At 41.3% G+C, this 17,113-nt stretch overlaps 1 protein-coding gene across 3 annotated transcripts; it reads left to right on the forward strand.

The window, feature by feature from the left end:
- The first annotated feature begins 894 nt into the window (after positions 1–894).
- fbxw11a (F-box and WD repeat domain containing 11a) lies at positions 895–15,680 on the forward strand. Of its 3 annotated transcripts, none has more exons than XM_037077983.1 (13): positions 895–1,052; positions 5,664–5,732; positions 6,545–6,764; positions 7,180–7,366; positions 7,643–7,733; positions 8,293–8,430; positions 10,446–10,564; positions 12,863–13,112; positions 13,236–13,354; positions 13,585–13,695; positions 13,802–13,880; positions 14,071–14,235; positions 14,351–15,680. In XM_037077983.1, exons 1-12 carry the CDS (start codon positions 1,014–1,016, stop codon positions 14,230–14,232), a joined length of 1,584 nt encoding a protein of 527 aa, XP_036933878.1. In that variant the 5' UTR covers positions 895–1,013; the 3' UTR covers positions 14,233–14,235; positions 14,351–15,680. The 3 variants fall into 3 exon arrangements, with proteins under 3 accessions (XP_036933878.1, XP_036933879.1, XP_036933880.1); XM_037077984.1 differs by lacking the exon at positions 895–1,052 and adding an exon at positions 1,232–1,505; XM_037077985.1 differs by lacking the exon at positions 895–1,052 and adding an exon at positions 3,461–3,536.
- Positions 15,681–17,113: the final 1,433 nt, after the last annotated feature.

Below are 17,113 nucleotides of genomic sequence, written 5' to 3' on the forward strand. Positions count from 1 at the left end.
AGGAAGTAAAACTGCGTTAAAAAGCTTGCATGGATGTATTCTCAGAGTAGATGGGAGGAAACCAAACATCCTGCATTTTACAGCATTAAATATGTCCTGTGAAGATAACATTTCAGTTCTGGGACTTCAGGATGTGAGTAATTCAAACATATGCACTGTCAACCGTGTTTCTTTCATTCCTGTGGGAGTCATAGGAGAGCATCAACAGAGGTGAACTGAGGTAAAGGATGACTGTAGCTGAAGCAGCGCCTGGCGTACTAAGTTTTACGGATTACTTTACTGAATACAGCTAGGACCTTGTCTTTTTACATCAATCCATGAAAATGCAGGTCAAGGTTTGCGTGCAAAATTACCAAGTTAATTGAATAACCGTGTTTTTGCAAAAGTATTTTGTCACTTCTATCGCTCTTGTTATTCATGTGCATTCATTTATATTGCGCAATCGTGCGTGGATTTTCTAAAATATGTAATTAAATGGTAATTTACTGAACCACCCAAAACCTATTATCAGAAGGTGTATTTGATCCTATTAGCACAAAGATGTAGGAGCACACAGGCTTAAATCCTGCCGCCACAACTCGTGTTACGGTGATGTGTTTACGTTATCATTTCCTTCAATCGCACCTTACTTTAAAATCACCAATATTCTGCAGTATTTCATAGCAAAGCTATGCGGATGATTGATTTTGCCTTAGTGTATTCCTCTTCAGGATAGCAACAGCATCTTCATCCATTTGCCCTTTTGTTTGGGGGAGTCACCGGGGAAGCCTTGGTAGCACGGATAGCCAATCAATAAAAGGCAAAGCCGCGAAGATACGCCCCTTTTGACAAAATCCGTCCAATCGGCGCGTTTCTTCAGTGCCTGGGCGTTCCCATCCCCCCACCCACCCTTTTGACACTGCCCTCCCAAAGCTGTGTGGTTGAGCGAAGTGAATGACGTCTCTGCATTTGCGGGCCGCCGACGCAGGGCTGGGTTTCCATTTTCAGAGCGAGTTTCGGGGGGGATCGTCAACATGGAGCCGGAGATGGAGGACAAAACGCTGGAACTGATGGTAAGATTCGTTCCGTTGTGGCATCCTGAACACCCCCAGTGTTCAGTGCGAGTCCGAATTTGCGGGAAGCGCCGAGGCTCGATTCGACGACCGGAATGGGCTGAAGCAGCTTGTCGGGAGAGGTGGAGGAGAAAGGAGGGGGGACCAGAAATCAGAGGGAGGGCCTGAAATTATCGATACATTTTGCTAAGAAAGCGCCGCATACTCGTCGGATTGACAAACAGGACATATACGTCAACATCTGGCGAATCTCGAACACATGTTGTTGTGGATAAAATAGGTAAACAGCGGGCAAATTAAAAGGTTGGTGTTCAGTCGTCGGCCGAAGACAGCCGAGGATTCTCGGGGTAGCGTTCACTGCGGTGACGCTGCGCCACTTTAACTGGGCCCTGTCTGATACTTAGCCTTCCAGCTAACACAGGCTAGAAGGCGATGAACCACGTAAATTTACGGGTATGTTATATTATATACTTCACATGAAGACATTCTACTTGGTAATTAACGCGTGTAAGAGTCTCTGGAATCCCTCAGTACAGCGTTATGTAGGTGGAATCGTAACAGTGTGCTGCTTGTCTGTTTATATTTTCAAAGTGCGTAGAAGGAAGTGTATTGCCTTTTCATTCACATAGCGTTACCACGATTAGCGAGGTAGCAATTAGCTTAATAGCTAACGTGCTAACGATGCTAGGATTGACAGGTATTACCATACCAAAACAGTTAATTGGCCATGGCAGTAGACGCTGTTTGTGGTAACTAGAAACATAAACTATCAGTTTGATATCGCTTCCTCTACAAACTGTCGTATTTTGTCAACAGCTAACATGGTTTTCTCGTGAAATGACGATTTCTTGATCAGCTAGCCGTCCATGCTAACGTTAGCTCACAAATAGCTAACATTAACATAACAGGGGTCAAAGTGGTCGAAAGGAAGACGTCAATTAAGATAAAGCACAGATGTGTTTTGTCAGTGAACTTCCAGGTGGATAGAGTTGTTGAATTCGTTCGTTTGGCGAGTATTTATTGTCCGTAGTGGGAAATTCGCACAGCCTCAGTTTCCTCCACAAATGTATCATTTGTATGGCCATACTAACAAAGCAAGTTAGGCCCTAGAAAGTAATACGTATGGCTGTTTAGTGAATTAAGTGGAAGTGACATATCGTGAAGTTACCAGCATGAGGAGTTTGTGCCTCTTTTGCTAATTCTGTCCACAAATGCTACAGATGTTTATAGGCAGTGAATAACCATCGTTGGGAGAAATGATTATAAAAATAGAGACAAAAATACTAAATGAAGCTGCTAGGAGATCACCAGAATTAACCAAAGTCTTTATAAGTCTATCAATTTAAACAGCCATTTCAAAGATGAATATAATGTAATACATACACGACTTTCAAATCTGTAATTGATTCTTGATATTTGAGTTAAATCATCATAAATGCTGAAAACAGAAGTTTCCCATAAGTACTCTCACAGCCACAGAATAAGGAACAACTGGTGAAGAGGGATTATTAGGATAAATTGTATTGATTGTATGATATGTGACAGTAGCAGATGTAGCCTGAGACTTTCTGAATGTACACCTCGCCTCTATTTCCTTGCTCTGTAGAATGATAACACATATCATTCTTCATTACACACTTAATACTACTTTAGTGAATATTATGCATCAGTGCAGTCAGGGGACCTATAAAAAAAGATGTCTGGATTGTGTCTGTATTTAATTTGATTTTATTTTTTTGTCCCAGTGTTATTCACTAACCACTCATGAGAGTGGGGATGGCAGAACAGCGGTTGGGGTTTCTGTCAAAAACAATAGTGACATTAATTGACAATTAATCCTATTGCCCCTTCCTCTCCTCTACCTATCCCCACCCAGTTCATGTCTAATAATGCTTCTGTGTGTATGTTTATCAGTCTGTATCTTGTGTGTGAAGGAGTGTGTGTTCCTGCGCTCACTGTGCCAATGTGTGTGTAGCTCTAATACTGGTTTTTCCCCTCACTATCCCCCACCTCCTCCCCTCTTCTTCTCCCCTCACTTTTGATGGTTACACACCCACCTCCTCTCGATTTCAAACCAAACTTTATTTCTGTGTTTATTTTCAATTATTTTTGAATTATGACACTTTTCCACACTCCGCCTGTCCCGTTTCCTCACCACCTCCTCACCACTTCCATCCATCTGTCCATTCATTGATCCATCCATTCACTTACCTCCTTTGGTTTCCTCCTCCCAACTTCCCTCATCAACCCCCTCCTCTACTTTTCCTTTACTTCTCATCTCTGGTCTCTCGCTCCTCCCTTTCTCTTCCTCCCTCACCCTGTCCACTTCGTTCTCCTCCTCCTCCTCCCTTCCTCCCTTCCTCTCTCTCTTTCACACAGTGCTCTGTGCCTCGCTCTCTCTGGCTGGGCTGCTCCTCGGTGGCTGAGAGTTTGTGTGCACTCAGGTGCCTGCAGAGCATCCCCTCCACCCGGGCTCACAACCAGGTTCTGCCTCTCTCCTCTTAATTCTGCTGCTCCTCCTCCTCTCCCTTCCCTTCCTCCCTCGCCATCTCCTCACCCTTCACTTTTGTTCGCCCACTCCACATGACTCCTCATGCCACCTTGGTGCGGACAGCACCCACTCACCCCCTCACCCTCCTACCTCCTCACCTTCCGTAGTCCTTTCCTCCCTGTTGGAAGCACACTGCTCTCAGGTTCTTCTCTGGTGCGTTCTCAAACTCTCTCTGCTGGAAACAGAATTGTAGCTTCACAAACTGTAATTGAGTTCTTTTATAATCATGTCAAATCACAGTTCTGGCATATAAATTAGACCCCAGAGCATTTAAAAAGTCAAACAGTGATTATGCCACATCATGAAAACGGGAGACATTTACAAAAAGACAAGTTTGAATTTTAGGCTGTTAAACTTAGCATGCGTCAAGGGTTGGATGCAGGGGGTACCAGAGAAGAATCCCGCACTGAGGAGTTACATTTTCTCCTCTTCTACCTGGAGGTGTGAGGGCCGAGGTGGGGGGTCTTCCTTCAAGCTCTGAGGGGCTACATGCTTGCTTGCCTGTTTGCCTGGCCAGACCTGATCTGTCTTGTTTGTTTTTGTTTTTTTTCTACTTCCCCCCTCCTACTGTCTCTTCTTCTGCTCTGCATGGTCATCAACATCAGCAAGCCCATTCTGGCTTCTTGTCCTGTCTGCTTTGGTCTCGATACCTAACTGTTTTGTTTGTTTGTCTATGGTTGGCGCTAACACAACCGCACAAACATCTCTATTGGTTTTGCTCTCCACATGCAGCAGGGTCATAGATGGATAACTCCACTGAGCAAAATCCGCAACACCTCTTGAGAGGGTTCTGGTTCTGCTCAGAGAAGAATATATAGATAAGATAGTAATTATATTTTTAAGGCGTCTGGAGAAGCACAGAAGACAGGCCATTGTAGCTTCTTCTTCTTCTTCTTTTTTTTTTTCTTTTTTTTTGACCATGATAGCCATTTTCTCTGGCAAGACTGTGACCTTGACTCAGTCATCACTTCCACAGATGTGGAGTAAAATTGACCCTCTCCCAGTTTAAGGCCGTATGTATCTTCTATCCTGTAATGAGTTTGTAAAAAACATCTAGGAACATGGGATTGTTCAGGGAAAAAAAGTCCAAATTCAGAAGAAAACTGCAGATAATAATGCATTTGTACCTTTTTGGCATGTTTCACATGTAGTTATGTTTTTGTAGGGTTGCCCAGTTCTTTCTCATTTCCCATAGTTTGTCGTGTGTATCTTTACAGCATCTTTGTAGTTCAGGAATGTGCCAATTTGAGGAAAATTGTAAATTTACAGGATGCAAACGTGTTGGTTCAACATGGCCACGACTAAAACCAGTAAACATCAACCCCCCCCTAATAGAATAGCAGGTCTTCTGGTTGATTTGTGGATGTAATTATGAATGTAAGATTATGATATTGTTGCCTGGCTGTCCCTAATGTCCAAAGAAGTGGATATGCTATAAATACTATAAAGTGTTCATCATTATATTTTGAATGTATTAAATGTAAGAGCAAGGCTAATTGGTAAGCCCATGTTTTGTGCAATAATTATTTATTTTATTTAAATTGTATGCAGTGCTCTTGTAAAGGACTCAAAACATTGTAAGACTTTGGTCATGCTAGAAATGGGTGGGATCCGGTTACCTCACAGGTTTTTATTCCTATCCTCCTTGTATGCTGGAAGACCACTATCTGATGTTAGTTTCATTAAAGTCATGCCTCAGTTGCTGCCAGTGACATACCCAAGATGCTGCAGTTTAATTTCCTGTCCAGACTACTTAGCCCACATCACAGACAAGCAAGCAAGCAAATAGATTCCTTTTGTTGCAGTGCTCAGTTTTTTTCACTCCATATATGTGTGTGTGTGCGTGTGTGTGTGCGTGCGTGTGTGTGTATGTATGCACGTGTGTTTGTGCGTGCACGCCTCAGAAGTCATGATGGTTACCCTTCCTTGGCTGTGTTTGTGGCACTCTTGTGTCCAGCGCTGTCCACGCTGCTGCCCTGGCTCTCTCAGTGCCTTGAACACAGATGAAGAGAACAAAACTCTAACCCGCACCTTCTCTTTGTTTTGTTCTTTCATTACAGAACACGTCGGGAATGGATTCGCAGAACCTTGTGGACGATCTGTCGCCAAAGAAGAACACAGTTCTCAAGGTGTGTGTGGACTGTTTGTGTATCTGTCACCACAGCTTGCTGCTAAATTGAGAGCTACAGTGTAGTTGAATCATGATATACTAGTTCATAATAAGCTCACAGGCTTCAAAATCACTGAAAATATGAGAAAGTACACTTTAAATAATGCTAGAGTATAATTTATGTTGGATTGACATGCTGTTGAACATGACTATTTATTTTAAAGCCTATTCCCACAAACCCCCACCACTGAGCTTCTAGTGGTTTAACGAGCTTCAACCCATCGCAGTGAAAATTGATTTTTTAACGTGGTCCATTCTGCAACAGTAAGATCTCCCACTTGATCCTATACACAGACTAAAGCCCAATATGACAACTATCATTTTCAGTCCCCATTTTAATCCAACACATTTAGGCTGGAAGAATGTTCTTTATCAATAACTTGACAGATTTTTCTATATTGATTGATTAATCATTTGGTCTATATAATGTCAGTATATTGTGAAAAATGTCATCACAAAGATATTCAGTATACAATGATATAAATCAGAGCAAGAAAGAGCAAGAAATCTACATGTTTGAGGCTGAAAATGGCATGAAATCCGCAATTACATCAAACAGTCAATTTATCAACTAATGGTTGCAGCTCGACAACAAACTAATTGCAATAATGATAAAGGACTTTAAAGTAATTGAGATGAGATGTTGTATTGAAGATGCTTCTCAAGAGAACCCTAACTTGACACAATTTGCTGCATATGAAACTCTGAAAATGTATAGATACATGGTTCAAAACATTTCATAAATCTGAGTGTACCCTCTGATCCTTACAGCTTAGTAATGGTCCCGTTGTGGGGTCCCGTAAGCGTCCGTCAGAGGGGAACTATGAGAAGGAGAAGGAACACTGCATCACCCTGTTTGACCAGTGGTCGGAGGCCGACCAGGTAGAGTTTGTAGAGCGCCTGATCTCCCGTATGTGCCACTACCAGCACGGCCACATCAACTCCTACCTCAAACCCATGCTGCAGAGGGACTTCATCACTGCGCTGCCAGGTAAAGATACAGACACAGATATGAATGCGACGTTAAGCAGCAACTGCTCCAGTGCTGGCTCCATTTTGCCATGCTTGACTACACATTTAGGAATGCACAAATCTCATCATCAGACGTCCTAATTTGGAAAAAGAGATTATTTTAAGGTTAGCTAAATTTGTGTCCATCCATCCAAATGCGTTTCCTGCTGCATAGGACCAAATGTTATTTGTAAAATTCATATCTTGGTTTCTGTATTGGGTTTTCAGGTTTTTTAAGGCATTTTTAATATTTGAAATAAATCCCAATAAACACGGATTACTTTTGAAAACTAAAATCTGACAATAATGATCCTCGGGCACAAAAAACAAACCAGACGAGATACTATTAATTTTTCTGCAAGCACTCACTCAGCCCCTTCTCTTCCTCCCTCCAGCCCAAGGCTTGGATCACATAGCGGAGAACATCCTGTCTTTCCTGGATGCACGCTCGCTATGCTCAGCAGAGCTGGTGTGTAAGGAGTGGCAGCGGGTCATCTCTGAAGGTATGCTGTGGAAGAAGCTCATCGAACGCATGGTCCGCACCGACCCGCTCTGGAAAGGCCTGTCTGAGAGACACCAGTGGTGAGAAAGGACATAGACCTGTTTGCAATCACTTAAAGGGGTATCTATCCTACTGTTGCTTTACATTAAGATCTTGAAATGCTACACTCTGGAAGAATTGAAACTACTAGTTTCCAATCTGCCTGTTAGTCTTATGGCTTGTTATTAAAGATAAAAGAAAGGAAGAAAAGGAGAAAGTATAGTTGCACTTGGTTGGTCTTGAGTGTCTATTGTATGTGGAAAGAAAATCCCAGTGGATACAAAGCAGATGTCATTCTTTCATTTTTCTTGCCCCAGGGAGAAATATCTGTTCAAGAACCGCACGGCCGAAGTCCCACCCAACTCTTACTATCACTCCCTTTATCCCAAGATCATCCAAGACATAGAGGTAAGAGACAGTGAGATGGATTTTAGTATGTAACTGGACACATTTTTAGAGATTTTAGTTCTTTTTGGCAAGTTTATTGTACCAAATATTTATTTATAATATTTTTCTTCCTAGTTTAAAATTTCCCTTTTCTGTCTGTTTGGAAAGTATTGCAGTATGTCAAAAACTCTATGAAATAGGGTTGAGAAGGAGGATTATTTTAATAGTTTATTAATATGAGAATTATTTTTGTGGTTTTCATATTTCATAGAGATTTTGATGAACATTTTTACTTATTTTTTGACTTTTTAATGGTCATTCTAATGGATTAATGTCTATATGTAGCAAATTTATTAGTCTGTTTAAGTCAGAAGCCTCTGTAAATGTTGCTCCACTCATGTAGAAAAGCTTATTTAAAAAGTTGAGCTGATTACCTTGATATGTCATTCAAATCACAGCAATCTCATGACCACTATTCCTGCTCACTAGTTTCTTTCCCCTCTAATGACATTATGTAATATGATATTTGCCCCCATCTGTTTTTCATTGGTTGCTTTTTGTGTCTTCCTCTTTCCTCCAGACTATTGAGGCAAATTGGCGATGTGGGAGACACAACTTGCAGAGGATTCAGTGTCGCTCAGAAAATAGTAAAGGGGTTTACTGTCTTCAGTACGACGATGACAAGATCATCAGTGGCCTTAGGGACAATTCAATTAAGGTATGTGTGAATTGAACCTCAAGGGCATGACTTTATTTATAATTTATAAACTTTATTTATAACCCTAACCCTAACCCAATTTATACCCTGCCACCCACTGAATCCTTTTCTGAACGTGGACCTCAGCGATCTGTATAGTAGACATGGTAATAAGTATTTGTTTTAATTTACAAATCAGTGAAAAGGCAAAGAAAAGTCAGGCAATTCCTGGTAACAAAAACCTATTGCCAAGAATTACAGCTGATGGCACCTGTTATGTACAACAACAAAGCACAAGGATTTAAAAACCATCATCAATGCCAGCTGATTTACTTTACAGTTCCAACTAATAAGCTTGTGACAGCACAGGTGTTCCCCTGTACACATTTTACACGAGAAGACTTACTATCTTTGGTGAGCAGTGTTAATTTACTGCAAATGCACAGTGGACATCTCTACTGCTGCTGCTTCACATTAAAAGCATTTTACTGGCGAAATACCCATTGACTTTTTTATGAAGCAGGTTATTCACAGGAAATGCAATTTGTTCAATTCGTTTAGCTCTCACAGCTGTTGTTCATCCAAAAATGCAACTACAGTGCATATCACTGGTCATTTCTGGCACTTGTTTACAGTGGATCAGTTTGAAATATGTCAGGGAGTATTTTTATAGAGTGTTATAAAGTTTTATCTGGTTCCTTAGCATTGGCTGTGTCTGAAATCATTCACAACCGGCTATAAAATAGACTATAGTGATTTTGCCCTTTTGTAAAGCCACCTGAAGTTCAGTGGGAATTACTACACTCTGTGTAGTTGACTCATTGTATCCCACAATGCATCCTGAAAAGTAGTGTACAGCCAGTATTGTAGACCAGCTGGGTCCAAAAGCGTTTGAGCTCACTGTATAGTCCTCCATTTAGTACTCCAGATGTCGTGAGTAGGGATCAGTGAGTAAGGACACAACCATCATGTTTAAATCCCGAATATTGCCAAAAACCTTTTTGCTTTTTTTGCTTTGACAACAAATCCCAGCCATTGTCTTTTTGGTTAAGCCTCCTTACTCTTGTCACTTGGTAAGTGAAATGTGACTCCTGCTGCTCTGTGCTGTGACTCTGCTGCTGCGCAGAGCAGACACCTTGACTTTAGTGTCCGTTGTCAGTCCAAGTATTGATTGTTTTCAAAACGACTGTGTGGGTAGAGGACAAGTTGCAGTTGCAGCAGCAACACGGTGACATGGACTACTGCAGCAAGCCTAGTTAAAAATAATTAAAACCTTTTAACATAATTACTTTTTACCTCCTTTTTATAGTGTATTTCTACATGTTCCCTTGTAAATATATTTTTACAGCACAGATTTCATGTAAAGCTCAAGGAAACTTGGTACACAGTAGATAAATTGCACAACTTTTTCATGTTGTAAAGTAATGAGTGAGGGTAGTTGTTATTCCTTCTTTGACCATCACACCATTTTGCAGCAATGGAGAGATTCAGGAGCGTTGGCTGTGAGAACGACATGCATGCTGCGTGTGCGGTTGTTGTCTTCCAACCTGGCTTTATGCCTTTATGAATTGAATCTTTTCTTCTGGCTCAGTACGGCTTATCATCTTATTGTTTGTGGCGCTGAGCTAAACCAGCAGACACTAAGACAGAACACAAGCGAATTACCGGATAAAAAGGCTCAGCTCCAGACCTGTTGTGTTTTCTGTCTGCCCTGGGAGGAGAGGAGAGTAGAAGATGATGAAGAGGTGGGGTGGATGGAGGGAGGAGAAGAGCAGATTTGTCTTATTGTTCTGAAGGAGGCTGATGCACACCCAGAGTAGTGCTGAATGGCTCTTACATATAACACAGCTCAGCGCAGCAGTGGGGAAATGGGGCATGAACGCTGCTGAGAGAATAGGCCATTCTTAGAATGACCCAAATCTGTAACCTTATCAAAACAACTTATTTCTCCTCTTTCTCCTCCTCTGTTAGTATCTCCCACTCACTCGTATTCTTCCCTTCTCTTCCTCCTCCACCTGTTCTTTTTCTCATCACAGATCTGGGATAAGCAGTCTCTGGAGTGTCTGAAGATACTGACCGGTCACACAGGTTCAGTGTTGTGTCTGCAGTATGATGAGAGGGTCATCGTCACTGGGTCTTCTGACTCAACTGTCAGGTACGACGCAAATGTAGCTTCAGAAAGCACACACTGTACTGGCATAGAACTCAACGCTGCGTCAGCAGGCTTAAACCTGGTGTAAATCACTGAAGTCGCTGTCAAGTTGTTGTCAGTTATGTTGAATGTGTGGGTGAATTAATAAGTCTATGCTTGGATCAAATGTCAGTAATTTATCTATATTTACGAATCCACATTCAGTTTGAACACAGTGTAAATCCTTACGTAATAGTACAACGTAATGAGACCTAAAGCAGATGGTGTTTGAAAATAGTAAGAGTATTATCCTAATGTAATGGACTTTGACAGAACAGTTAGAACTGCAACACTGACTTACTTATTTTCACAATATAGGCATTGGACATTATATTAAGATGTATTGTCAATATTCTGTCCAACAAAATTGCTCATGGCATTATCTCTATAATCATCAAAATATTCTTAAAACTTAGGAAAAACAACAAAAACACATCGCTCTCACCTGACTTTGTGTTAGGAAACAAAATTTTTTATTGCCTCATAAAAGAGAAAACAGATCTTTTTTAAAAAAAAACAAACAAACAAACAAAGGATCTTAAATGCAGTCTTTCTTGCCAATTAAAAGATAAACAAATCCCCATTCTTTATTCTGGATCTGTAGTATCAACATAAATTTGGGAAATCAATAAAGGTAGGACATCAGCAAGCTAGCTTTTTCCATTCATGTGAGCACATCCACTATGTTCTTGATACAGGATTATCCATATAATGAAAATTCTCATCAATCATCCTATTGTGAGAGATTTTGATGATGATCGGTACTATCAATTAATCGTAAAAAAATGTGAAAAATGCTGATCAAAAACATCCCAGTGACGTCTTCAGACTACTACTTTTGTTGCTTTAAGAAGCTACATGAAACCATCAAATGTTGCAAACTGACCTGAACAAAAAATCGATCGGCAAAAAAGTTTGATTAATTAGTTTATCAAAGTGTTGCAGTTCTAATAGCAGTCAGATTATATGTCAAAACTTATTCAGATCCTCCATATTTCTTTTTGGTTTGAATACTCTACTAATGACAAGTTACTAACTAAGTATTGAGGATTTTTGTTTCATGTACAGAAGTTTAAAAAAAGCAGAATAGTTGACTTTAAAAGCTCGAGTGTGGGCGTCAAACAACTGTGTTCCTGCACAGCTTCTTTAACTGAACAGAATGCTTCACAGTCGAGATCAGGTTAGATACACGGGGATGCACTTGAACGATACTAAATCATACATATCAATAATAAATGGATTGTTATTCATATATAATTGTTCAGTCTTTCAAACTGGAGTGCATTGGAAGGATATAATGAATAGCTTGTCAGCACAGCAGCGTGTACAAAACTACGCACAGTCCAGTTTGTCTGAGGAGGTGATTTGTTTTGAAAATGTTTTTATTATTTCAAATCTGCCATGAACTTTCAGTAAAACATTTCACAAAAAATATATCACTGCTATCAATCCGGTCAAGTGCTGTTGAGTTGAACAAAGTCGATTCGAAACACAAGAAGGAGCAAAGTGAATTTTGTTTATGACGTGCATTGTAAAATGTACCTTCCTGATGTATGGCAACATGAAATTGTGTCTTATTTCATAAGGAGTTGGATTTATAATCATTACTGGAGATAGTGGGATAAGTTTTATTGCAGATATTAAAAGACCTGGCTTGCGTTTGTCTGTGTTGACACTTGCTTGGCTACTGCACACAGAAGCTCAACATTAATGCTCTTATTACTTCACACTTCAGCCGTACTCTCTGGGCTGTATCCAAGGAAAATGTGACTTGACTTCCTTAGCAACTGCTTGACAGGCACTTTGTTTGTAGGTTTAGCTGTCAGCTTTTCCAGTGTGTTCTGTGTTTGACTCTGAAAGCCCAGCGGTGTAGTTCAGTAACATGTTCTCCACAGCCAATTGTGCGTGCGTGCGTGTGTGTCCATTGTAAAACTAATAAACATAATTCTCTCGTGTCTCCATTGTTTTCCTTTTTCCTCTGCTCCCATTACATTTCTTTTCCACTCCCTATTGTCAACCTTCTTTTCTTTTGATTTGGACCTCTCCTCCCACTGCCCCCATCTCATTATTTTTTCCTATTCACCCCTTCCTTCTATCTTTTTCCACTTTTCTCACCCCTCCCTTCTTATTCCACATCCCAATTTCCCCTTCCCTCCCCATCCCACCTTTTCTCTCTCTACCACCTTTGTCCTCATCATCTCTCCATCATTCTTCCTCCTGTTTACCTCCACACGTCTCCTTCTACCTATTCTGCCTCTGCAGGGTGTGGGAAGTGACGACGGGTGAGGTACTGAACACACTGATCCACCACAACGAGGCAGTTCTTCATCTGCGTTTCGCCAACGGCCTGATGGTTACCTGCTCCAAGGACCGTTCTATCGCCGTCTGGGACATGGCTTCTCCTACTGACATCAGCCTACGTCGTGTCCTTGTGGGACACCGGGCAGCTGTCAACGTGGTCGACTTTGACGACAAATATATCGTGTCAGCCTCAGGGGACCGCACCATCAAGGTAACAAGAACAGCCTTTATTAAGTTGCATTTGAGTGTGAATTAATGGCCGATGATCCTTTCATTGAAATGGGAAATGTCTTATTCTCTAGTTTTGAAGTCTTTCTATGTTGCTCTCCTGTAGGTATGGAGCACCAGCACCTGTGAGTTTGTACGCACTCTTAATGGTCATAAGCGGGGTATTGCCTGTCTACAGTACAGAGATCGCTTGGTGGTCAGTGGCTCATCTGACAACACAATCCGGTACGTGAGTGAGACTGAACGTGTATAACGTGTTTATAGGTACATTGTTGAAAAGAGTATTGACAGATTACATAACGTACAAGTTAGACTACTTTGCTGAAACACTTTATGGGTGCAGCGTTAATTTTTTTCAACTCAATCTAAGGATAAAAATGTTGTTTTATATAATACCACTGAAACCTAAACACACACTGTAGGTGCTAATGTTGCTCATGTTTCTCTTTCTGTAGGTTATGGGACATAGAGTGTGGGGCATGTTTGCGAGTGCTGGAAGGTCATGAGGAGTTGGTGCGCTGCATTCGCTTTGACAACAAAAGGATTGTCAGTGGCGCCTACGACGGGTCAGTCTTTCTCTCTCTCTCTCACACACACACACACACACAAAGCTTTGTTCACGGAGACACATTTTGTTCCTGACGTTGTGTCATCTCATGTTTCTCTCTACAGTAAGATCAAGGTGTGGGACCTGCAGGCAGCCCTGGACCCACGAGCCCCCGCCAGCACATTATGTCTGCGCACACTAGTGGTGAGTGTCACTGAGCTTTTTGCAGCATCACACCAGGCTGAATCAGAGTCGATTGCAAAACGGAATTAATATCCAAGGCTAACAAACAGTCATTTACGTTGTACACTGCCTGACCAACCCTCAGTTTCTGCTGCGTTGCATCGGTGGCTTACCAGTACTTTAACATCATTTTATAATTCTGTGTTTTCAGGAACACTCTGGCCGCGTGTTCCGCCTTCAGTTCGATGAGTTTCAGATCATCAGCAGTTCTCACGACGACACCATTTTGATCTGGGACTTTCTGAACGTCTCGACCAACGGCCAGTCAGAGGGACGGTCTCCCTCCCGCACCTACACTTACATTTCTAGATAGCAGGTACAAAGACACACATGTTCACATTTAGTTGATGAGTCCTTAGTGTCATCATGTTATCATCTTCGGCCTGTATGTTGGACCCATTTGTGATCGCAAACTATTTTCTACCCCCCAGGTGGCGCCACCCATTGCACCCTTTCTTGGAGGAGCCCAGGGCTGATTGGCTGATGGGTGCATCCGTCGCAAAAAGGAGCCCATCTCTTCTCCTCCTTCCTCGTCATCTCTCTGTCCACCTCTCACCCCGCCTCCCCCCCGCCACCTCCACCTCCCTGCCCGTTCTGACAGACTCTTGAGCTTGTGCCCATCGCCTATCAGTACTGAGACATGCACTCACAGACACACACAGGTCAACACCGATGAGGATTCCCTCCTACAGAACCAACACAACTTTCCCAAGAAGTTCACCTTCTACTACTAATTTATGTTTTGTAAAGTACACTAATGTCAGTATTAACTTAGACATGATGTAAGTCACAAGCTCCCTTTTGTCCCCCTTGATACAAACTTAAAGCAGCTTCTGCTCCTCAGTTTTCCACCCCTGCCAAACAGGTTTCCACAGATATGGAATTGCTTATAGATATATATTTATATATATATATATATATATATATGACACGCATACACATGTATACACATACACCACACACCACACACCACACACACACAGCGGCACAGTTGGACAGAGGATGACCGGAGCTGTGATGCGGGAGACAGAGACTCTTTACTCAGCTCCAGGAAAGGAGGGAAGGATCGGAGATAGAGGGAGTGAACGAGGGAGAACTGTGTCGGGGACAACTCCCCTCTCCCCCCCACTTCCTCTCACTCCCTCTCACTCCTCCCTGTCTCTCTCTCCCCTCTTGCCCCCCCCTTCCCTTCTAACCCCCAGAGATGCACACTCGCTTGGAATATGGGGGCGCACACACTCAAGTTTGCGTGAGTGTGTGTTTGTGTATGTGGACTTGTGAAACGGCAGAACAGAGCAGAAGCGTCAAACAGACAGACATGCATGTGAGGTTGCCACGGATACGGCATCCCGGTATACCTCTGCTTTTTTTTTCTCTTTAACTCTTACTTTCTTACTGTTTTTTGTTACTGTTTTTTTTTTCTCATTTTATTTGAGTATTTTGGTTCTTAGTACAAAAATCATACTAAGCGTAGTCCTCTTTCTCTTTCCCTCTCTCTCACTGTCTTTCCCGTCATTCTTTCTTCTAACTTCAACCCTTGTTCATCTGTCCCTTTCACTCCATCTTCTCTCCCCCGTCATCTACGTGCTTGCTTTGGTTATGAGAGAAGCTGGAACTCAAGAGCTCAAATTTAGCTGTAAACGGAGTTGTCTTGTCAAAAATTGTGTTGTATATTAAAAATGATTTTTTAAAGAAGAAAATGACCTTATTGTGAATAAAGTACTTGACAGTGGTGGAGTGTTGAGCCAACTGTAACATGAATGAGTGTCTAATTGTCTGTCTGTTCTCGTCTGTGTATGTGTGGGTGGGTGGATTTGTGCTCTGCTGCCTCTTTACCGCTGACAGCACTCACAACTCTTCAGTCCTTTTGTACTTCAGACAAACAGGTGGGAACCTGTGGCTGTCTTCCTGAGGAGGACAAAGAATTTAGATATTTATTTGCAGAGTTGTGGACTTGAGTCTTTGAGTTGGACTTGAGTTGACTCAGGCCACAGTTTTGATGACTTGCAGCTTGACTTGACAAAATAAATCTAGTGTTTAATAAATATGTGATTGGACTAGAAAGTTCAAGATTTGTGACTTGAAACATTATGACTCAATTGACTGTTCAATTTATGTTGTCAGTTTAATTTTTGTTCTCAGTATTTCTGTTTGACAGTGAGAGGGAGGTGATTTTTTCATTTTATTGAAAAAGAAATTGGAGGAGGGATGCATTTAAGTTGTTTGTTTTTTGTTTTATTTTCACTCAGTATCACTTACGATACAACTTAAGTTCTTTTACCAAGAAAAAGAATGAGTTGGGACTAACTTGAGACTTTGACCATATGACTTGAGTTATGTGTCTGTTCATTTGTCATTTTTATGTTGGAAATGTGTGGTTGTTCTCAACAAACACTTGTTTTTGTCTTTTGTGAAACAATTTTAAGTTAAGGTCTTCCAAAGTGGAGTTTGCTGAGGAAGACATTAATGAAAGCTTGGTGACCAAAAACTAAAATCTTTACTCAAGGACTAAACATGTTTTCAAAGTTCAAGAAAGTATTTACACTCCACCTAAAACTGACTGAATTTACTTACAGATCAGTAACCTGGTTTTTTTTATCTTGTTTGAAATATGTTCACCTGGAACATCAGAAACCTGCTTATTGATATTGATAGTTTTGTGTCCATCTGTGTTCAGTGTAATTTTGATAACCTGCCATCCTCCTTTTTGGACCAACAAATCATATCCTGGTTGTGCATTTCCAGGTGTCTCAAAATCAGGATATGATGTTTAAACTAGCAACATATAACCCAGACAGTCAACTGAGATATGAGTGTGTAAGTAAACACACACCAATCTCTGTTTGTACTGTGAGAGAACTGATGGAATGTGTGATGTGATAAAGATTAAGAACACAAACTGGCTGCTGTTAAATGTAAAAGATCGATGGATGGTGTAAATATGGACGACAACACTGTGGTAAGTTGTTTTAAACCATCATTTCATCCCGTCACATTCTATGTCTTAAAGTCTTGACACACATTGGCTTCAGTTAATTTTAATCTACTTCTGACTTGGGAATCCAGCTTTTAATCGCATGTATTCACTTGAGCAATGTTTCAATTTTCAGACCATCAAATGAAACAATGTCTGACTGTCAATATGAAACATTAAAAAAAGCTGAGTACAAGTGACTTAAAAGTATGCAGAATTC

Source organism: Acanthopagrus latus, chromosome 18 (assembly GCF_904848185.1).
Source record: "Acanthopagrus latus isolate v.2019 chromosome 18, fAcaLat1.1, whole genome shotgun sequence".
Lineage (NCBI taxonomy): Eukaryota > Metazoa > Chordata > Actinopteri > Spariformes > Sparidae > Acanthopagrus > Acanthopagrus latus.

What these genes read in the sequence shown, in the direction of transcription:
- fbxw11a (XM_037077983.1), top strand. Translation starts at nt 1,014, where the DNA reads ATGGAGCCGGAGATGGAGGACAAAACGCTGGAACTGATG. An exon ending in TTAGGGACAATTCAATTAAG is followed by an intron (nt 8,431 to 10,445) that starts GTATGTGTGAAT and finishes TTCTCATCACAG; the next exon opens with ATCTGGGATAAGCAGTCTCT. An exon ending in TATGTCTGCGCACACTAGTG is followed by an intron (nt 13,881 to 14,070) that starts GTGAGTGTCACT and finishes CTGTGTTTTCAG; the next exon opens with GAACACTCTGGCCGCGTGTT.